Here is a 23,149-nt window from a genome sequence, read left to right on the forward strand (position 1 = left end):
CTTTGGTGCGTGACTATTTCTGTAGCTAAATGTGCTGGACCCTTGCAGTTTAGAATTCAAATCCTTAAGTTCCGTTACACTTTCCTTGACATTTTTGTAACTTTCATCTGGTGTTTTTTACCTCTTTGTCCTTTTGCCCCATTTTCGGGGGGGGGGGGGTTCTCAAATCTAACTTTCAAGTCTTTTCCTGAGTTTAAAATTTCTGTTTACCTTTCTTTTCCCTCTATTTCAAGAGCTATTTTTGTGTGTGTTTGGTAGCATCCTGTTGCTTTCCTTTTACGAACGTAGTATCTTTTAACTTCAGGCTTTTTCCTATTCGTACTATACTTGTATATACATAACACGCAGTTTATCTCAAGTGGCTCTTCCTCTCTGTTAGGTTTCTTTCATATTAATGCTTTTCTCCGCTGCCTAGCACTTCCTGTCCGTCTACTTATATCTGGAAGTAGGGTGTGTAAGGGAGTCCGGAGCTTTCCGGGCCCTGGTGGGACTCGGCTGACGTGGCCCGCAGCCCAAGCCTGCGGACGTCTAATCGTTTTACTGGGGAGGCCCCGTAGTTGCACCTGCAGGTTTCTCTCCCTCGGGCTGGCTGGCTGCTCCCAAGCTGCAGCCATCCAGCTGCCCCCGGAGAACAGGGGCCCCCGGAGCTCTGGAAGGCTGGGGGAGGAGGGGCCGGGGCTCCGTGCCCCCTGTGCCGCCGTCGCCTGTACCCCTCCTTCCTGCGCACTACCGGGCTCTGACGTGTGCCTGGTGCGCCTCGGCCCAGAGGTGGGTCTTCTCGTCCCCAGGGAGTGAGTGGAGGGGCTCCACCAGGTTCTCGGGGCTGCCCCTCAGCGTGGGGTGGGAGAAAGGACCGGGAACTCTCCTTCCCTCGTCAGGGGGTTCCAGCCAGTCCTCCCATCCTTACCCCGACTTCGCCCGCCATAAGGGGTCTTGGGTGCCTTGGGAGCTCTGCCTCGTCGCCCCCTTGGCTGAGATTCAGCGTCCCCTGGTCTGTGGGACGGTGGCCGCTCCTTTTCCTCCTGTCTGGTGCCCAGGGTGCTGTCATTTTCTTTCCCAAGAGTCTTTTGGTCTTTCTAAGTAGTTGCAGTTAGCACCCTCTCTAGCTAGTGCCTTGAGGAGAGGGCGGGACTAAAGTGGGTCAGCCCCACCTGCCCCGGACCGGAAGCCTCTTCTCATTGTCCTGGTCACAGAACACGACTGGGCAGGCCTGTGGCTGGGAGGGTGGGGACAGGACTGGACAGGGCCACAGGGAGGTGCCCTCCCTCTGTCTGGGTTTGGGTGCCGGCGTCTCGCACTTTGGGGAAGAGGTGACATAGAGGCCAAGTCAGGCGTCTCTCTTAGAAGGGACATGTCTACCCCAGCACGTCGGAGGGAAAGCAGGACTGCCCCCGCTCCGTGCAGCTGCTGAACGGCGGTGCCCGGTCCCTGGACATCCACACTGGGCGGTGCCTGGCGCCTGGGAGCCCTGTGGGGGACCCTGCTTCTGAACTGGGGCCCCAGCGTTGGACTTTGCGAAAGCGCCCATTCTCTGCCTTCACAGCCCTTCTCGCGTCAGGTTGGACGAGGCTTCTCTTTGCTCAGCAGTGAACCTCGCCTCTGCCGCTGGACCGTAGAGCCCCGGCTCCCCGGCTCCCCAGGGTTTTCTGAGCTGCAGGCCCACCGGGAGGATCGTCGACCCAGGGGGCGGCCCTGCTGCGCCTTCACACGGGGGAGTCCTAGCTGCTGTGTTGGAGACGCAGAATTAGGGTTTGTTCTTGTTTTCACCACCATGTCTTGTGAATGCACATCCACGGTGTGGGCGCCGGGAGCAGAGAGATGTAGACTTTGTGCCAGTTCATCATAAGTAAAGCCCCCCTGTTTGCTTTTTTTTTGGTTTTTCTCTTCAGGTCTCTTAAAATCACTGATCGAGGTTCTCCAAATAGCAATGCATGCGGCGGGGCGGGGACAGTCCACTCTGCTCCCCTGGGCGCTTCCCACTGCTCGCGGGGCTCGTGTTTCCCTCCCGCACACCCCAGGGGACACTGCCTTTGGGGAAAGGGCCAGGGGGCTGAGGGTGGCCCCCCGGGAGTGCCGGTGGCCATTTCTGGGTCTTTGTTCTCGCTCACGCCTTTCCCTGATGGGACCCTCCCAGAGGCCAGAACACGCCTTCCGCACGTTGTCAACAGTTACTGAGAGGTGGCGGTGCTCACAGGCTTTGTGGGGTGACCGGTCCCGTTCGGGGTAGCAGGTTTCCAATCCTTGGGGGCGCCAGGTGCCGCGATGGTTTAAGGCGCAGCGGTGTGGGCGTCTGCTATGGAGGGAGCCAGGGCAGGCAGGCCCGGGCTTCTGTTCTTTTAGAAGGAACCACGCAGACCAGCTTTTCCTGCTGTGTTTCCTGTGAGAGGCAGCACAGTGCCGTCCGCGGTCAACCCTGTCTGAGAGCAGAGGGGACCTGTGTTCAGATTTCAGGTCACGGCGGCTGGCTGATCTTCGTGGGAAGTGACTTCTCTGAGCTGTAGTCTCCTTCAGGGTCACGGGGAGCTGAGCGGAGGGCACGCCTCCCAGGGGCCGTGAAGCTTACACGTGATCATCCCCCTGAAGTGCTTAGAAAGGACTTCGCCCTGAGCCCAGCGAGGGCCCGCCCTCCGCACAGTTGTCGGCGGTTCCTGATGTGCAGCCGGGGGACTGAGACAGCTGTGAGGGAGTTGGTGGCGAAGGCGATCGTAAGGAAATGGTCCATTTCCCCATTTCCCATGAAAAATGTTTCCCCAGGCTATGTGAGTCCGTGCATTCTGGGTGCTCCCTACTAAATAGTGGATTTTGTTTGCTCTAAAGTACACACAGTGCCCTTGCTTCTCCTGTCCTTGGGGCCAACTTCATAAAGTCTTCTCTAAGACCAGGGTCTCTAGGTTTATATCTACGTCTTCCTCTCTGTGCTTTATTGTTTCAGATCTTGTTTTCAGCTCTTTGATCCATTTTGGATTAATGTTTGTGCGTGGGGACAAACTGCGGTCTAGTTTCCTTCGTCACATGTGGCTTTCCTATGTTCTCAGCACCACTTATGGAAGAGGCTGTTTGTTTTCTCCATTTAACATTTTTGGCTTCATTGGCAAAAATTACTTGCCCATATATACTGTGGGTTGATTTCTGGGCTCTCCGTTCTGATCCATTGGTCTGAGTGCCTGTTTTTCTGCCAGTGCCATGCTGTTTTGATTACGGTAGCTCCGCAGTATAATTTGAAGTCAGGGAGCGTGATTGCTCTGGCTTTGTTCTTTTTCCCTCAGGATTACTTTGGTTACTTGAGATCTTTTGTGGTTCCACACAAATGTGATAAGTTTTTGTTCTATTTCTTTTGAAAAATCAATGAAATTTTGGTGGGGATTGCATTAAATATGTATGTTGCTTAAATGAATGGGACCATGTCAAACCACAAAGCTTCTGCACAGCTAAGGAAACCACCAACAAAACAAAAAGGCAACCAGCCGAATGGGAGATACTTGCAAACAACACCTCTGATAAGGGGTTAACGTCCAAAATATAAAGAACGCATACAACTCAACACCAAGCAATCCAGTGACCACATGGGCAGAGGACCCGAGCGGGCCCCTCTCCCAGGAAGTTCCGACATGGCCGTCAGATGTGGGGAAAGGTGCTCAACTGCACTAGCTGTGCGTTGGGAAAACGCAAATCAAATCTGCAGCGAGACACCACCTCACACCTGTGAGAGAGGCCGTCACCAACAGGACAAGGGAGGAGTGTTGGGAGGTTGTGGAGGAAAGGGGGCCTCGGTCACCGCTGGTGGGACGTAAACCGGTGCAGCCACCATGGAGACCAGCGTGGGGGCTCCTCAGAACGTTAGCAACGGAGTTACCACAGGACCCAGCAGCCCCTGTCCTGCGTATCTACCCAAATTGAAAACGTGTGTTTGCAAAGACACACGCGCCTGTGTTCACTGCAGCACCATCCACGGTGGCCCGGACACGAGACGCCCACAGTGCCCTTCGATGGGCGACTGGGCAGAGAAGATGCGGTGTGCGTGCCCAGTGGGACGCTGCTCGGACACAGGGAGAGACAAAGTGTCGCCGTTTGTGACAACATGACGGCCCTTCTGAATATCACGCTGAGTGAGATGAGGGAGACAGAAAGAGCTAAGAACCATGTGATGTCCCTCGTATGTGGGACATAAAACTGAAAGCAACAAATGAACAAAAACAAAATCTCACAGATGCAGACAGCAGTGTGCGGATGACCAAAGTGGGGGTGACTTTCTTTCTGAAACACGCAAGTGAATTACTAGTTAGAATGTGGATAGTGAAATCAAGTGTCTACCTCAGAAAATGAGACCAAGCCCTTCATATGTTCTGTCGATCCAACCTAATCTTGAGTCTGGGCTCTTTCATGGATCTCCTCCATTTACCTGAGACCAAACGTGATTGATTTTATCCACCGATGTCCATAGGTCCCCAACATACTGTCTGTCAGGCGTGGGGACGCAAAGCTGAGTGAAGAATGACTCAGAGTTAAGCCGCGTATGCAGTGGGGGAGACACGTCCAGTGCGTTTTGGGGTGCTGATACAACGTAGTGGGGAGTACCGTAGCAATGTGAACTGCACACTCAAGAGTACGAAGCGAGTGTGAGCCTCCCGTGGAGGAGTCGGAGGAGGGTGTTGCTCCCCGACCGTGGGGGCGTGGATTTGCTTTCTGAGGAATGAACATGCTGAGGGCCTCCCTACCATCCCCGTCTCCTAGTGGCAGGGGTTTGGGGTGCCCCACTCTCCGGGCATGCCTTTGGGGTTCCAGAAAGCATGAGCAGAGGTCTCCCTGGGTGCTAGAAGTAAACCTCCTCTGTGGCATAAGTTGAATAGCGGGTGCTTTTCTTCGTGTGGATGACGCGTGAGCTCTGCCGAGGCAGGTCCTGTGCAGCTTTTGGCCTTCCAGATTGCGTCTGAGGCGGACGCGCCAGCGTGCAGAGGTGCGGCGCCGGGCAGCACAGGAGATGGGTTCCGCCGCCTCGTAACAGGTGCGTGGTGCCAGGCGGGGCCCGGAAGTACTGGTGGGAACACTTTGTAAATCGTGTGGCTGTGTGACCGCTAGGCCGTGCACCTGGACCAAAATAATGCTGAGTGTGGACTGTCACTGAAAAACACCAAAGTTAACGAAAGGTGCGAAACTACGTAAACTCCCTCTGTTACCTACTCCCTCCCCTCCCTTTGCCGTGAAGGTGTGGGGTGGACCCTGGACCACGCGCAGTGGGGGATCTGCGTGGGACCTCCGACTGCCCCCGAACCGGGCTGCTGGCCGGAAGCAGGGTCTCCTTCCCAACTGCGCAAACACGTCTGTAGGTTCTGCGTATCGTGCCCTGTGCTCTTACAGTGAAGAAGCTAGAGAAAGCACAGTGGCGTTGAGAAAATCGTAAGGTCCATTTGTGAGGTGTTTCAAATTGCTGCAAATCTCCAAAACTCCCCCCAACATACCCATTGAAGGGACTCTGTGGGCCCTTGCCGTTTACGGGTCAACTGCAGGGTGCTTTATTTTTTTTATTTTTATTTTTTTCATTTTCTTGGCCAGGTCTGAGATTTTTATTAGAGTGAGATTAGAGGAAGATTTTTCATTTTCAGTGGCTGGAAAGTACACCCAGCTGAAAACCATCAACCATTTTGACTACGCGCTTCACTTGAGTTGTGTTTCTGGACACAAGTCAAGTATGACAAGTGTGAGTTTCATAACTTTCTCTAACTCGATTCAAAAATGCTTGGGGGCCAAGATTCTCCCGAGGTCTTTTCTGTCCCCCAGGGAGGCCCTGTGCAGGTTATCAAGGTCGAGACTGTGTTGCCGGGTCTCGGAACTGCGCGGTCGATCGTTAATCTCCGCCTTGTGTCATCTCTGACTCTCGCCTCTGTCCTCCCGGTCATGCCACCCCCACCCACGGGTGGACAGGACGCCCTCCCCCCACTGGTGCCTCTCCGAAGGAGAAGCCGATCATTTTTGTCACGTGTTCCGTGTGCCTTGGCCATTCTGTTATTGAAGCTGCATTTTTTGGACAATGCAGAGTGAGTCGGGAAGGGAATGTGTTGCTGAGGAAGGCTGGGGACAGAGGGACTGGGGGCCGTGACAGGATGATTCCAGGTCACAACAGTTGGGACTCGGCAGCGTTTACTGCCCATCAAGTCCCCCAGAGACGCCGGAGCGCGGATGGCGCTCTCCATCTCGGATCTTTTTATTTATGGAATTACCTCGGTCCCCGGTTGTTCAGCTTATTTTTTTAATCTAGTCGTGGTTTTTAAGGTTAAAAAGTTGGCTTGATGTTTTTATCTTCTTTTTCTTAGATAAGTCCCTTTAACATTTCATATAATAAGGGCTTGGTGATGATGAACTCCTTGAATTTGATCTTATCTGAGAAGCACACCTAAAACAAAAGCAAACTAAGAGGACAGCTAGATCAGGAGCGGAAACATAGAAATGAAGATCTCAAGGAGCGTTAGCAACAGGGGAGTGGGAGAAGGAGAAGGGGGGAGAAGGTACAGAAAATAAGTAGCATAGATGGTAGGTAGAAAATAGATGGGGGAAGGGCAAGAAGAGTAGGGGAAATGTAGAATCTAAAGAACTTGAGACACGTGGTTATAAAGTAAAGGGGGGAAATAGTGGGGGTGGGGTGTGCAGGGTGGAGGGGAATGAAGGGGGGAATAGAACAACTGTAATGGTATAATCAATAAAATAAAAATTAAAAAAAATTGGCTTTATGATGATAAGTCTGGACAATTCAGGGTGGAGCCATTCGAGTGGCTTCAGTGACTCAGCAAAGATTTCACTGAGCACCGGGCAATGTGAGGCGCAGCGTTTATGCCGACCTGGTTGAAGCTCTGCCGAGAAACCCGGGGGCAGTGCTGCGGGACAGTGGGCGGGAGCGTGAAGGCTGCAGGAGGGTGAGAGAGAGAATCCACACAAACAGGGGCCGTGGGAATTCTGAACAGTGCGCTGGAGAGCGGGGGCTGAGGACGTTAAGAAGTCTCTAACTTTGCATGATTGGTTGAGTTTAGGATACCACGTATTAAAGTGGGTCAGAGAATTGAGAGTGAATTTGGGGTTCTGTTAGAGCAGTGGTCCCCAACCTTCTTGGCACCCAGGACCAAGTTTCGTGGAAGACAGTTTTTCCCCAGAGGGGTGGGTGGGGCCCGGAGGCGGAGCTCAAGCTGCATTTCCAGCCCAGGTTCTTCACTGGCTCACCAGCTGCTCACCTCCTGCTGTGCTGCCACTGGGTTCCTAACAGGCCAGGGACCGTACCCCGCACCGGGGGTGGGGGGCTGGTGCTAGAGTGCCTCAAGGGTTCCTCAAGGGTTCCAGATGTGCTCGCCCGACAGGAAGTGTACACCCAAGGCTGTGGTTCTGCAGAAAGAGCCTGCGGCCCGACGTGAGATTTGGAAGTGGTCAGAGTCGGAGCAGTGGCAGTGGAGGGAACGACCAGGTAAAGCCGGTCAAGTGAGAAGAGGCTGTCGGACATGAAGCGTGCCCTGGATTTCTGCCCCCCGCTTCGTTAAGATTGTCAAGACCACCAGCATCCTCCATATTTTCAAATCCAGTGGTTATCCGTGTGTTCTGACCTTAGGTAACTACCTCAAAGCCTTTGTCTTAGTTGATCACTTCCTCCCTCTGGTAACACGTAACTTTTCTTGACTTCCAAGGCACTGTGCTTTCTAGGTTTGTCCGCCCAGTACACTCTTTGGTTCTCCTCTTGAGCCTAAGTGTAAAACAACTCCAGGGGTCTGCCCTGGTGTCCCCTCTTGGTCATTGGCATGACCTTGGGGTTGCCATTCTAGAGGAAGCCTGAAGTCGGTAAGAGTCAGATAAAAGTAGAAGACACGCCAAACCCAATATGATGTGATTTAAAAGCATGTGTGTTCCTTCTGTTCAAGAAAACTGTAGATGGAATATAGATTCCATCAGCCTCAGTCTGATGATAAGAGGGTAGGAAATAATCCAGCATGGTTGTGAAGGATCTACGGCAACCGTTCATCAAATTAGTTCAAAAGTATGTATTGGCTGTGTTCTTGGCGCCAGGCCATGTTCTAGTTGCTGGGGATGCATCGGTCAAAATGCAAAAACTCCTGCCCCCAGGAGATTTACATTCTAGTGAGGATAAAGCCATATCATTATATCAATAGATGCAGAAAAGCATTTGACAAGCTTCAACACCTATTTATGATAAAAAAAAAAACAACCTTTCAATAAAGTGGTTATGGGCGTAACTCAACATAGTCAGCCCCCTGCACAGGTGGTGAGCCCACAGCCAGCATCATGTGCAGTGGTGGAAAGCTGAGCGCTTCAGAAGCGGCAGGGGCATCGGAGGCGGTGGAAGTCCCAGTCGGAGCAGTCAGGCAAGAGACGGCAGGGCATCCGAGTGGGAAAGGAAGCAGTGAACGGCCACTGTTTGCAGATAACACATTATAGGTAGAAAACCCTATGGACACAGTAAAAAACTGCTAGAGCTAGTGAACGCATTTAGTAAAGTTTCTGGATACAGAACCAATGCACACAAGTCTTTTGTGTTTCTTTATGCTAATAATGAGCTATTCAGAAAAAAAGAAATTAAGGAAACAATCCCATTTACAATTGCATCAAAAAGAATAAAATACCTAGTAATAATTCTAACCGAGGACATGAGAGACCTGTCTGTTGAAAACTACAGGACGTTGAAGAAGACATACAGGAATGGAAAGATGTTCTGTGCCTATGGATTAGAAGAAGTAATGTTAAAATGCCCATACTATCCAAAGTATTATACAAATTCAGTGCAATCCCTACCAAAATCCCAAAGGTGTTTTGCATAGAAATAGAGCAAATAATTATAAAATTTGTATGCAGCAATTCTGGGGGCGTTGCTGCCTCTGATTTCAAACTATGCTACAAAGCCGTGCTAATGAAAACAGTATGATTTCGGCATGCAAACCAACACATATGGCCATGGAACATATTCGAGACCCCGGAAATAGATCCACGCGTAGATGGCAAATTAGTTCACAACGAAGGAGCCAAGAACACCAGCCTGGACGGGGTCTTCAGTCATGGGGTTGGGAGAGTGAGCAGCCACAGCGAGAAAGGAAACTGGACCCCTCTCTCACACCATGGACAAAACGGACTCAAAATGGATCCAAGACTTGGATGTTAGACCTGAAACCATAAAACTCCTGGGAGAAATCGTAGGTGTTGAGTTCTTTGACACGGGTCTTGGTGGTGGTTTGGAATCCGACAGCAAAAGCAAAGAAACAGAAGCAAAACCAAGTGGGACTGACATCAAACTGGAAAGCTGTGCAGCAGAGGAAGCGACAAAACGAAGGGGCACCTCGCCGAGCGGGAAATTGCAAATCATGTGCCTGATAGGGGCCGATGCCCAACATTTATTAGAAAACTGAGCTCCAAAAACCAAACAGTCTGATCAAATAATGGGCTGAGATTGGGATGGGCGTTTCCCCAAAGAAGACACGCAGACATATGAAAAGATGCTCAACATCCTTAATCTCCGGGGAAATGCAAACCCAAATCACACTATTACCTCACACCTGTGAGAAAGGCTACTATCAGGAAGTGACGGAACAAGTGCTGGCGAGGGTGTGGAGCAAGGGGACCCTCGTGCGCTGTGGGTGGGAGTGCAGATGGGGGCAGCCACCGTGGAAACCAGTGTGGAGGGGCCTCGCAAAATTAAAAATGGAACTGCCTTATGACTCAGAAATATCACTCCTGGGTGTATATCCAAGAAACCGAATATACTAATTGAAAAAGGTGTCTGCACCCCCGACTCACTGCCTCATTGTTTACGGTAGTCGAGGCAACAAAGAAACAAGTAGGTGTCCATGGGTGGACAGAAGGATGAAGAACGCGGGTTCAGCTGCCCTGGGGCATTGCTTAGCCATACGCAGGAATAAAACCTTGCCATTTGCGACAGAGCGAATGGACCTTGAGGGCATTATGCTAAATGCAGTCAGCCAGACAGGGAAAGAGAAATACCGTATGTTTCTCTTATATATGGAGTCTTGAAAAAAAAAAAAAAGCTCATACGTATAGAGAGCAGATTGGTCATTGCAAGAGATGGGGGTGGTGAGAGAAGTGGGTGAGTTTTGTTTGTTTAAATAAAACAAATTTTAAACCTAATATGGGACTTAACATTGTGTATCATATCATTTCAAAAACCTTATGTTTTAAAATTCCACATCACCTGTACTAATTGGAGGGCAGAAAGAAGTGTGTAAATTATGAGAAATGGCAAATTATGAAAAAGTTAAGAGGATTGAAAAGAAAGCCGTGGTTTTTATTATCTAGTCGCCTTGGAAGTCTTCCTTGTTAAGAAAACCTCAGAACAGTTTTTTACCCTCCACCCCACCCCGCTGCCCCCTGATTATGTAGACAACGAGGCCTTATTTTAATGCGTGAAGGGTTTGGCAGACCCCGGAGCCTCCGTCCCGGCATTCTGTGTGGCAGAGAGCGCTTGCATTTTTTCCGGTGGCATCTGTCCCTCTCACGTGGCTCCCAAGGGAGCACGGGCCCTCTTGGGTACGTTTTTTACATGCTTGGTGACGAGTGTTTTATTGCCACCAGCTCTGTCTCTGATTTGTCTACGAGCAATTCCCCGGGGACCACCATGATTGTAATTACATGTCCAGTTCTAACTAAGTTCAAAGCCACGGAGAGCCATGGGCAGCTGCAGAGTCTGCAGGTTCCAGCCAGGTAGAGTCATTTATGATAGTCTGTGTGAGGAACTACTTCCACAAATTCACACACAAAATGAAGCATGATGTCCTTCTAAGAAAAGACATGTCTTTATCCCGTCCTTGCCTTTCCAACGCTGGAACTGCTGTTTTTTAACATGTTCGTTTACTGCCGGCCTTCGGGTTTTATTGTTCTGGGGGCTGCATTTCTCAGCTGGGGCTGAGGCGTTTTTGTTTTTGTGAGTACAATACGATTGCTCTCATGTTTTGGTTTTCTGCTCCAGATGAATAGTCCTTCGTGGTCGCAGCGGTTGCTTCACAATTTTGGTGGGATTTGCAAATTAGAAAAGGGGGACTTGGAAGCGTCTGTATCACTTAGACAAATACGTCGAAAGCCAGAGTGGTCTTATTTTAGAAAAAATACCGTTTCCTGTTTTAATGAACAAAAGCAGCACGCACACTCGCATCTGTTCTGCCTACTTGCCTTCCAGGGGAAGTCGAGAGGGGAGCGGAGCTGGCGAGGAGGGACACAGACCTGCGGGCCTTAGCCTCTCCATCATACTTGGGCAGCCCCTCCCCCCACGTGCAACCACTTGTCCGTGGAGGTGTGGAAAGGAACAGGTGGTGCTTGCGTCCCATCTGGGCGAGGTGGGTGTCCCAGGAGTGCGCAGGGGCTCCGAGGGGGCGCGAGGGGTTTGCTCAGGGAAACCAAGGCCGCACTTTTGCTCACTCTTCTTGGCCCTTTCCAAGGCTCTGGCCTCTTTTGTCACAATAAATCCATGAAATTGAGAGATCAACAAATATTGTTCCATCTCTTCCATGGCTCTGAGCTGTAATAACTGAGAAAGTTTGTTGCCTCTTGGACCAGAGGATGGCACGGTAGCCGATGGCTGTTGGCTGTGCTGCCATGAGGGCAGTGGCCCCTCGGAACCTGCGGGGGCTGGTTCCAGGCACACCACAGACGCCCAGCTGCAGGGATGCTCAGGCCTCACGCAAGAAGGCGCAGCGTTTGTGGAACCTCCGCACCGCCTCCTGTGACGTCACTCCAGAGGACTCATAACACCGCACACAGTGTAAATAGGTGTTACGCTGTATTGTTTAGGGGATAGTAGGAAAAGGGTCTGTGTTTGCTCAGTTCAGACATAACCGCCACAGGCCTAACCGCTCGGAGTCTCTCGGAGCTCCCAGGAGGGGCCGGCTGGGTCTGCGCACTCGGCCTCCGCGGGCGAAGCCTGGCAGTCGCCGGAGCGCTCCCTGGATAAAACGCACCTTTAAATAGCTCTTGCAGATGAATCACAGCTTTGGAAGTGAGAAAAAGGCTCGCAAGGCTGCAGCTGCCCGCGCAGCTGTGGGTGCGAGGCGCCCAGCTGTGCCCCGGCCCCCACCTCCCTCGTCATGGTCACGGTCGCGGGCCCTGCTGGCAGACGCTGTCTGGCATGGGTGCCGAGGTGTGAGGCCTCAGCGGCAACTTCTCGGATCAGCTCGGGGCGCCAGCCGCGGTCGACATTTGTCTTTGTCAGCAGGTACAGCGGCGCTATCCCAGGGAGCTTGGGGACTACAGGGCCACTGCCGCCCCTCCCCCCCGCCCCCTGTGATGCTTTGTCTGGGTCTGCACAGACCAGGGAGGAGATTCATAATCGAAGGGAAGGGCTGAACAGCGGAGGTAAGACCAGCAACGATTAAAAGCTGGCTCTCCTCTTGGGGGGAAAGAAAGCCAGTGACGCTCCCACAACACACAGCAGTCCCTCTCAGTGGCTCTCGTCACAGCTGGCATGCCCTCAGCCGCCACAAGCACTTGGTGTTGGCGTCTCAGCTCTGTACGGAGGGGGCAGTAAAATAAAACCGGACCCTGAATTTCCCTTCATCACCCACTGCGAGAGGAAGCCTGACTGACGGTCACAGAAATCTAGTGTGAACCGGGACGGAGATAAGTAGACCTACCGATGACAGGCACCAGGTCGGGCAGGCGGTGTGCACGCCACGCGATGACCCTCGCTTCCTACATCGGGGAGCGTGTCAGGGAGGTGCTGTCTCCCCAGGCAGCCGAGGGGCGTGCGTTCAGGCTCATCTGACCACACACGTGGTCAGGGCCACACGCTCCGTTGCCGGGCAGCTCGCCTGCCACCTGGGGCCGGGGTCAGACATGCAGGGTGCGGAAGGAGGCAGAAGTGGTGCTCACCCAGGTGCTCCGGGTCCGGGGGCGGCGTGACCTGCAGGTCAGAGGCGCTGGACGGCAGGAGGGGCGTCCTGACATTGGACTGGGAAAGGTGGCAATGGGGGGTGTTTGGCAAAGGGCATGCAGACCAGACTGGGGGGCACAGGAGTCCCACAAGGAAGCTGAATGCGGGAGGATGGCTGGGAGCCAGTGGAGCGGGCTGTGGTGGAGGCAGGTGGCCAGGCGCTACGTGGACGAGCTGGATCGGGAACTGCGTGGGATCGGCGGGGCACCATGGCAGGGCGGGCAGATACAAAACAACGGCGACCGGCCTTGTTCTGTGTGTCAAACTCGGCGTTCGGTGCTCCGCAGACATTGCAAACATTGTCTCCTACCGTCCGTAATGGCCCTTGGAGACCGGCAGTGGAGGGAGGGCCTAGGTCCTACAGGGCCGGTCTGCTGAGCTGCAGGGCTGGGGCGGGGCCTGCGCCACCCTGGGGGGCCGCGGGAAGGTCTTCCGTCCTGGGGATGGCGTGGTGTACTTCTCGAAGATTGTGGTCAGCACTTTGGAGACGGAATTGGAGTTGGATGAGACCTGCAGGGAGGGCTCTGTTAGTGGGGCAGACAGTGCTCAGTCCAGGAGACGGTGGTGACACCCCAGACAAAGGCTGATGGGCCGGAGGGGACAGGGAGACAGGTGGGACCAAGTGGGACCGATGTCCAGGAGTTGGTGGCGGATCTGCATGTGACTGAGGGTTGTCGTTTGGAGCCTGCAGATCATCCAGTGAGAAAATGCGCTGCCACTTCCTACAGCGCGCGGGGCAGGGTCCCAGGTGGGGACCGCAAGGAAAACAGGGTAGTTTGACTTTCTTCCCTCTCATCTGCTGCAAAGCCTCCCTTCCCCAGTTGAAAAAGCACCAGGAGCAGACAGGACCCGCTTTGCGGGACCTTCCCTGGAGGTTTCCCTGTGACGCTCACACCCGCCCAAGCTCTCGCAGGAGCCCCCAACGTGCTCCGAGTGAGCGAAGCACAGGGGTGTTGCTAAGGGATGTTAGGGGTGCTGGTGTATTTTGATGCCCCGCTTTCTGCTTAGAAACATCCCGTTCCGATAATGACCATAAAAGAACTTTTACAAAAAAGGTATTACTCTCTCTTTAGCTTTCAGCTAAATGTGTGTTTCTTCACTCATCAGAAAGGAGCCGTGCGCGGTCTGAGGCGGACGCAGGTGAAGCCCTGCTGCGCGTGTGTTTGTGAAAACACACACACAAACTCACGCAAAGCCTGGCTCCCCTTGCAGACCATCGCGCCTGTGGCTTTGTTGGATAACCCTGTCGGCATAAAAGTTGAGATTGAAAACTGAGATGTGCCATCTAGCCATAATAAGAGAAGCATTCCATCTTAAAATGAAGACGTCTATTTTCTACTTAGCTTCCTTTCTGAATTTCTTAGTTAAAAAAAGGCAAAATAAAACCACTCCAAAACAAAAGTCATTCTCCCACTCTATTTCCAGTATGAGAAGACCTGACAGTTTGGACAGCTAGGAATGTAGGAGAATCTCGGGTGAGAGTCTCTTTAAGTGCTGTTCCCAGCTACATCAAACCAGGACTTGTGACTCCACAGGCTGAGAGGGCTGCCACTCCACCTGGGAACCACGTGGGCCCCGGCCGGGCTCAGCTCCTTGGCCCCCCCCCCGCCCCCGTCACCGTCCTGGACGTCCACCCCTCTACAAAGCGGGTGGCCCGTGTCTCTCGCTGCCAAGCACAAACCCCCTGCTTCTGCAGGTTTCTTTCGTGGCCCTGAGTTAACAGACAACAGAGACAGGAGACAGCCCCGAACGAAGCAGAAATAATGGAGTGTTTCACCCCAGAAGGAATGTGGATTGAGAAATACAAAGGGCAAGGCCGGGACAGACTTTGCATCCCAAGGCCGTGCTCTGTGTTGGCCGGAAGCCTCAGCCCCGGGGCAGGTCGGGGCCGGAGCCCTCCTCTGGGAGGCAGCCCTGGGCGGGAGGTTGGGCCCATCCTCTGTGAGAACAGTGTGTTGTTTTCCCCACTGGGGTCCTAAAGGGCTGCGGGGGTCTTCATCTGGGGAAGCGGATCTCCAGTGAGAGGGGGTGTCCCTGCCGCTCCAGGCACGGGTCTCCTGCTCACTGTCCCTACGTCTAGAGGAGCCACTTTGCACTTAGATGCTTGTCACCTGTTTGCCACGCCCCGTTTTCTCCGGGGCCACGGGGCCTGTTGTACGTGTGCTCTTCTGGTGTCAGACAGAAAGCGCCAGCCGGAGACGACCTGGTCCTCGCGGGTCCCTGCCCCGCCTGCATTTCTGCACCGACCAGTTCACCCACGGACCCTCTGCGTCGCTACCCCCGCACACGTTTTATTTGCTTATTTACTGCACTGCCATATGATTTATTTTAGGGGGGGAGTTCGAGGGCTGGTTCTTTAGAGAATTTCTTCCCCTCCTCACCATGCACAGAGCCAGCCATCTCTGCAGCCGGCCTGAGGGGCTTCCCTCCACGGACGAGCCTTGTCCTTTCCAGGGGGCAGAGGGGGCTGAAGGTGAGAAGCGAACGAGGAAAAGGGGAGCCAGCAGCGCGGCCCAGCCCTGGCTGCTCTGCGCCAGCCCCTCGCCTCCACCGCCCTGCCTGACTCAGCTGGGACCTGTCCCTCAGCTGTGTTGGGAGACAGGTGGCCGTCCGCCTGCCCCGGACATCCCGTGGCCCTGGCCCTAACGCTGACCCGGACCGGCGTCCTCCAGGTGTCCATGTGCCCCGTTACACAGTCACACTTACGTAACACGCTGTCCCCCAAACAACCAACATACCCCGCGTCTGGAGCTCGGACCCCTGACCGCAGATCCAGCAGCCACAGGGCCCAGAGAGGACCTGGGTGGGCCCAGCTCTCTGGCGTGTCTTCCTTCCCGCCCGCTGCCCCCATGGAGATGCACCTGACGTCCCCCACACACCACACCGCTGGGTGTCCCGCCATGGCTCAGACCCTGGCCCCGCCTAGCAACTCACTTGACTCCCGTGGGCCTCAGTCTCCTCATCGTCGCATCAGAAGCACGGTGACTGCTCTCCGGGCTGTTCCAGGGACTCGATGCGCTTACACACACGAGCTGCTGCCACCTGGCGCTAGACCCCAGGAGCTGCCTTGGGCTTTTTAAAATTTGTTCGCACCCCTGCCCCTCCTCCTTGGGCCTTTGCCAGCACTCCCGGCTCCCACTGGTCCTGTAACAGTGTGGTTGTGATCTCAACACACAGAGCCCACGTGCCGATCCCAGACGGGGAGAACACGTAAGATCCTGTACTTCCAAATGTCTACAGACCACCTGATATTTTATCTACGGAACATGTGTAGTGTTGGAAAACCTGCCTAGAAGTTGACCGTTTCAAAACTTCTTCTAGGAGATTTGGGGAGGGTCACAAACACGGGCCTACTTTTGGTTTGGAAGCCAAAGGACGTGAGGGATAGATTTGCCACAAGTTCCAGGGCGTTTGCCCTTCGAAGCACCAACCAATCCAGGCTGTGGCAGACTGACCAGAGTTCATGGAGTGCCCACCCTTGGGCCACACAGGGCCCCCTGACCTGCCCTGCCCTTGGGAACCCCAGACTTGTCTGCTGAGACCTGTATGGAAATGAGGGTGGTAGAGTGGGGGCCCAGGTGGTGACGGCATGGCTGTGGGGACCCCCGGAGCTCACCGACTGGATAAAAGTTTCCAGCAACTTAGAGCTCTGGTCAAACTGAACTTATGCTCAGAATAAAATCATACAATCACGATGAAAAACAGAAAATCTGTGGGAACGAATGCCACGTCCCCAAAGGCCAGGACCCAGCGAGCCGGGATGGTGGCGGGCAGTGCAGGCGGTGCCGAGGCCTGGGCCGGAGCTGCAGATTTGGACCGAGACCCTGTGAAGCGGCAGCACAAGTCGCTCCCCGGGGCTGCCCGGCCACCCTAAGGAGCTGTAGAATTAAGCTTGTAAACCGACCTTGGCACCAAGGATGAATATGTCTGTGGGTCTGTGTGTAATTCTATCAGCAAATAATCTGTACAGTCAGAAAAAGGTACAAGTGGCACAGTGTTGACGGCCGAGGGCTGGCAGTGGAAGTAAGGGTGTGCCGTCCCCGTCTGGGGGACCCGGAGAAGACCGCCCAGCGAGGGAGCCCCCGGAGCAGGGCGGCGAGGCGGGCCAGGGCCTCTGCGGGCCGCTTGGCGCCGGCGGCCCAGAAGCGTGGAGGCTCGGACTGGCGGAGGGACTGGGGCGTCGTTTGGAAGGGCCTGGGCTCATTAAGGTGCAGATGTGGAGGGAATCGAGACGCCCAATTAAGTGCTTAATTAGTGCTTTACAGGGTCAATTTGCTGAGCAGTTCTTCACAGGGTACCTGCTGTGACAGGGCTCTGTCCCCAGCAGAAATGGGGACGTTTTAAGACAGTCTTGCTGCCTTGGTGCCAGGCCACCAGACCAAAGTGGTGGCCTCATTTTACCTCATTTTGCTCTTTTATTTTCAGCTTATTTTTTCCCCTAGTGCTTGTGTTCTCTCTCCTTTAAGCAAATGTCTCGAGGTTTTTGCTTATGCTTTTTAGCCAGTGCACCTTTCAGGTGAAGATACGATTTGTGCAGAGTTTTTGACACAGAGCCTTCGGTCCTGGCCCTTCACCCGACGCCTCACTCACCTCCCGCTAGGGCAGCAGTGGCGGCTTGTGCACGCCTGCTCAGGGGAGACATCCCGTGCCCTGACCCAGTGGGAGAGAGGCACTGAGTTTGTCTGCCAAGGAGCAAGTCCATAGGAACCCCAGGTGGGAAGACCTGTGTGCAGAGCCATCCAGGTCACAGAGACCTTGACTGCCCCTCCCCGGGCCCAGCGGCTGCAGCGCAGACCCCTATCCTCTGCTCCCTGCTGCACGTCAGGGCCAAGGGTCTCCCATCTTCCGCCTCTCAGCTTGGACCCAGGTGGGCTGGAGCCCCTGGGGGCTGCCCTGCACTGATGGGGGAGGGGCTGCAGCCTGGGCTGCGCAGCACGCTGTGCAGTGGGTGGGCTGCCGGGCCCCCCTGCCCGAGGAAGCTGCACCCCCTTAGGAAAATCAGCCTCGCGATGCACCGTCGTTTGCCTGCACCGAGCATCGTCCTGCCGCAGGGCAGAGGTGGGGACGGTCAGACGTGACTGGTTAACCGCACGGAGACCGGAGCGTGCAGGGCTGTGGGCCCGAGCAGGGGCGCACAATGCCCTAGTGTCTGGCCTGGGAATGCAGCCCGAGCTCGCCACTCGCTGCCAGGCCTGCCGACAGCATTGTGCTCGGCATTGTGCGCGGTGAAAGGGGCCAGCTCCTCACAATGCGGGGCTGCTCGGGAGGCAGACACAATGGGCTCCGGTGTGGCGCGGGCTCCGGGCCCAAACGCGTCGTGTCCGGGAAGTCGGCTGTGAGGCCCGCAGCTTCGTGAAGTTTTAAAACGAAACACAAGTGAAAACCTAGAGGTTTTAGGAACTGATAAAAAAATGTGGACGTTATTCCCCCTGTTCAAAATAACATGTTCTTAGAAGCCTTTCTTAATTGGCACAAAATCTGATACTATTGCTATTTAACGGTAGGATTGATTTATTTCAAATCAATATTCCAAGATTCTGCCTTGAAATAATTGTTACTCTAACCTTGAAGCTTTCTGTGTCCCAGCTACCTTCTTTCCAAACACTGCCTTTTGTGGGACAGGGTTGGGAGACTTTTGTTTTATTCCGATTTACTCGGTTCTTCCAGCACAGTTGGAAACACAGATCCCGCGTTTCGGGAAAGAGACTGGGGCAGGGGAGGTGCTGTGCCAGGCGCTCTTGGCCTCCGCACGATGGGGCCGTGGGGGCCGAGGAAGGAGATAGGAGAGCGGGGCAGGCCGTCACCTCCGGTGGCTTCGTATGGCCGCGGTGTCTCAGGTGGCCTGGAATATGCAGGTGGGCAGTGCAGGTATTACTGGGCCTGCCTGCACAGTTTTTACCCTCTGGGTTCGAAAAGAACATGAAGACGGAGTTCTGGGACTTCTGGCCAAACTGCCGAGTCACATGGGCACATGAACGCTCTCAGCCGGGTGGTGCCATCATCATCTGTGTTTAAGATTGATGAGAGTTTGGTTTGGGGCAGTTACAGGCGGTCCAGGGGAGTCCGGTTAGAGGCTCTGAGCAAGAGTGGGGGTGACCACAGAGTAGGGGCTCCCTTCCCCCCAGCCGAGATCAAAGCAACCCAGGAAGAGAAAGCAGAGCCACGGTGGGACGGGACCGGTGGGGTGGCCTGTCACAGTCGGGTCTGGCGGGGCTTCCTGCGTGGGCACCTGCCAGGCCCTGGTTGTCTTGGAGGGAAAACATGCATCATCATATGTGCACACATACAACATACTCTCACACACTTCACATACATGCACACACAGCACACAGCATACTTACATCACACACACCCAACAATGCACCTACAACACATATACACGTACGTGTAACATATATATCATATATAATATGTATTACTATATATTATATATATACACACACCATACACACACACACAAAACACATCGGACCTGCATGCATGCACATCACACACCAGACATGCATGCACACCCACAGCACACAAGCACACACAGCTCACACACATGCATCTCTTCAGCATCCCCCCATCGGGCCGGAGACTGGCTTCCCCTCCGTGAAGAGAAGCTGGTGGGAGGTTGGGCCGTCTGGGCTGGCGCATGCGCAGACCTGGGGCGTGAAGCAGCCCCAGCCCTTGGTCTCGTGGGGGTGGCGGGGATGCGAGGCGAGGCTGAGGGCGGCCGCGCGGAGGCAGACAGACGCCATCGGGACCCCTCAGGCCGGGACAGACTGAGGACATGTGGGCAGAGTTTAATCCACTGCGAAGAGCATGGCTTAGATCAGAGTTGTTTACCAGAAGCAGGCAGAGCCTCTTAAAAGCCGAGGGAAGGGGAGGTGGAGACAGACAGCAGCCCCATTATGTGGATGAAAGGGTCTGCACGTCAAAACCCCTTCTGGGAACTGGGCTGGTCTGGCGCTGAGGCGGCCGAGAAGGAAAGCGCAGGGCTCCTCTTGTTTCGACACCCTCTGCTCGGAGCCCAGCCAGCGCAGACCAGGCCTGCTGCTAGTCTGACGCCGGCCTCCTCTTTCCTTACGTGAGACTTGGAGGTGGTTGGCTGTCATTCGACAGTTACTTGTCCAGGGTGCGTTCGCGGCCCCGGGGACACCACCGAGGTGAGGGTGGACAGACACTCTGACGAGGAATGACAGACGGCGGAGTCTGTGTGCAGAACTCCTAGACGTGTGGGGACAGTTTGACGCGAATTCTGATGCCCTCTTCGGATCGGCGCAGGCAGCCCCGAGGACGGGGTGCCGGAGCCGAACCTGAGCCCCGAGGAGGGCTTCACTCGGCCGAAGGTGTGGGCAGCAGCACCTGTTAGAGAGACTTGAGGTGGGACAGGCTCAGTGTGGCTGGAGGTGGGCGTGCGCAGGGGAGGGCAGGCCACTCTGGGCCTTGCAGACAGGGACCAGGGTTTGGCCCCCGGGCAGGCGACACTGTTGAGCAGGGCCAGGCACCTGAGATCAGGTTTCCTGAGCGACTGCAGGGTTGGGGGTGCTCGTGGAGAAGGGCGAGAGCAGGAATGGACGGCCTGGGCCGTGGGAGTGTGCGGATGGAGTCCAGGCGGCCGGGGCCTGGGCTGCAGATGTGCACACAGGTGCTAGGCTGTGACAACGCCAGTGTGAACAGAGCGTGTCTGTGTGGACTGAGGAGACATGAGATGGTGGGGAGCCAAACGGCGAAGCTGATTTGCGCGAGCAGGGCAGCGGTCGGGTGTCAGGTTTAGCCTGAGGCAGGAGAGCTGGCTCAGGCTTCGTAGTGGTCCTTCCTTGTGGTCTCCAGGTGACCAGATGTCAGTCGGTCTGTCTGTCTTGCCTGGCCTCCATCCGTGTGTAGAACCATTCAGGACCTAAACGTGTCTGGATTGACAACCGCTGGCCCTGGTAGAGGGGTGTCAGACTGGTTGAAAGATCAAAAACAGCGCGAACCATCTCCAGTGCCCCAGATGTCCTCCCCTTTGACGCCCGCGGGGCCGACTGGCCCCGTGACAGTTCGCAGACCCAGGCTGACAGAGGTCGGACCGCAGCGCTGTGTACAGAGGCTCCAGGGAGTGATTTTAAAAGGATCCTATTTTGAAATATATCAAAGAGCTGTAAGGCCAGCACAAGGAATCTTCCTGTCAACTGTGTCCTCGGCGTCACGAGTCATCCCTGACGTTTCGCCACGGTGCTTTGTCACGCTCCGCACCACGTGGGGACGGAGGAGTTTTCGGAGCCCGTGAGCTGGGGTGTCAAGCTCCTCCTCCTCTGAGCGCCCACGTGTGTGACCCCCAGAGCACAGCTTTCCTCCGGGTCCCCGCAGCGCAGTGCCCACGTTCGGACGCCGAGCCTGTGCGACGGGGGTCCACTCCCCAGCCTCCCGTCCGCCCTGGCCTGCTCTGGTCGCAGAAATGCATCCGGTGGCATTGTCCCACGGGCCCCACCCAGGCCCCGTTCACCCGTCCCTCCCACCGTCTGTGACCAGGGGCACTTCCGCCATGTGCTTTGCCGGATGTGACAGTTGGGACACGGCGGTTCTGGAGAGCAGGCCCGTCTCCTTGAGAGCGCTCTCGGAGCGGCTTGTCTGACCCCTCACTGCCGGTTCAGGGTATGCGTTTGGGGCAGGGAAGCGGGGTCCTGACGGAGTCCCCTCGAAGCCCACCTGCTGCGGGGGGGGGGGGGGGTTGGGGAGAGGAGTTCACGCCTGCGTCCCTCCTGGGGGGGGGTGTGGAGTCCGCATCTGCATCCCTCCTGGGGGTGGCGACCCATCACGGGCTAAGCTGGTGCCCTCTGGTTGCTCTGCTCTGCAGTGACCTCTCCCCCGCTGAGTGATGGGTTATGTAACCACTTCTGAAGACTCACTGACTGTCGCTAAGCTCTGTGTCCGTGTTCTTATTAAAGGAGCCCCCTGTTCCCTCTCTTGGCAGTGTTTCCGAGCACTGTGCTGCAAGGGACCGCCACCCGCACGGCCGGAGTATGACCTGGTGTGCATAGGGCTCTCGGGCTCCGGCAAGACCAGCCTGCTGTCCCAGCTCTGCAGCGAGAGCCCCGAGCACGTTGTGGCGACCACAGGTGGGTGCGGTCTCGTGTCCTGTCTGTCCGTGGGGTCCCCGCCCCTCTCCTCCCGGTGAGGTTCGGTGCTTCCGTGCACATCCCTGAGTTCTGGGCTCCCTGGCTGTTTTCCAGAGCAGGTCCCCGGGGCTCCGGTGACGTTCAGCTGCTGCGCCCTGTCTCCCTCGGCAGGGACATGTCCGTGCCCCCGAGTGAGTCACACTCAGGAAAACGTCACTGCAGCCTGACCTGAAACCTGAACTTGGCTCCCGTAACCACGGGGTTCCGCACAGGCCCGTGAGGGTCACATTCCCGTGAAGTGTCACCGTGGCTACGTGTGCCTGTCACACCGTCCCTGAGCCCCACGACTGCTGGAGTCAGCGTCCCCTTCCCTCCGCGTTGTCACCAGAGGCAGTGGGTGCAGGGACCCTGACCAGGCGAACCAGGCCGTTCCTGGCAACGGCCTGGAAACACCAGCCTGGGCTGTGGCCCCCGTCGGGGACACCTGGCAGCGTGGGGGGACGCGCGGTTGTCCCAGCGGGAAGGCGGTGTGTTCCTGACGTCTGCAGGGCCCGGGCCGGGGGCGCTGCCGAACACAGGGCAGGCCTCCACGGGGACTTCTCCGGCCCCAGATGCCAAGGGCTCCCCTGGAGCTTCTGTCCCCTGTCACCCCCAGACACTGGCTCCTGGGAGTGGAACAGGAGCGGGGGTACAGGGGACAGAAGGCAGGGGAGGAGCAGCCGTCCCGGAGGAGCTGACGAGGCCGAGCCATCTGGGTCAGCCAGGAAGACGGTCCATTCAACCTGTTTTTCTTGAGCACCTACTGTGTGCTACGTCCAGTGTCAGGACCTGGGAATAAGCAGTGGCCCCAGCATTCGGGAGACTCTGTGTGCTGGCCACAGAGTCATGAAGTTCATGTCTGGAAATACATGGAGGAGGAGGAGTGGTCAGCATTGCCTGGAACGGGGGAAGGGAAGGATGCACCATGGAATGTTCTAGGTCAGACCTTGAGGACCACTAGGCCTGGGGATGAGCAGGAATAGAGATCAGGATGGGAGAAGAGAGGGTTTGGGGGCGGAGGGAAAGCTGGTGCAAAGGCAGAGGGAGCCGAGACCGACGGGCACCTCCCGGGAGCCGCACCGCGGTGTGTCTGCCAGTCAGGGTC

At 55.5% G+C, this 23,149-nt stretch overlaps 1 protein-coding gene across 2 annotated transcripts in view; it reads left to right on the forward strand.

Moving 5' to 3' along the window:
- The window catches only part of ARL15 (ADP ribosylation factor like GTPase 15), a 303,049-nt gene that overhangs the window by 76,672 nt on the left and 203,228 nt on the right, over positions 1-23,149 (forward strand). For both annotated transcript variants that reach the window (XM_037145122.2, XM_037145124.2), the window contains exon 2: positions 21,861-22,005. In XM_037145122.2, coding sequence (XP_037001017.1) covers positions 21,861-22,005 — 145 coding nt within the window. The remainder of the gene's footprint in view (positions 1-21,860; positions 22,006-23,149) is intronic.

The sequence above is a fragment of the Artibeus jamaicensis genome, unplaced genomic scaffold (assembly GCF_021234435.1).
Source record: "Artibeus jamaicensis isolate MK-2021 breed Jamaican fruit bat unplaced genomic scaffold, CSHL_Jam_final scaffold_369, whole genome shotgun sequence".
Lineage (NCBI taxonomy): Eukaryota > Metazoa > Chordata > Mammalia > Chiroptera > Phyllostomidae > Artibeus > Artibeus jamaicensis.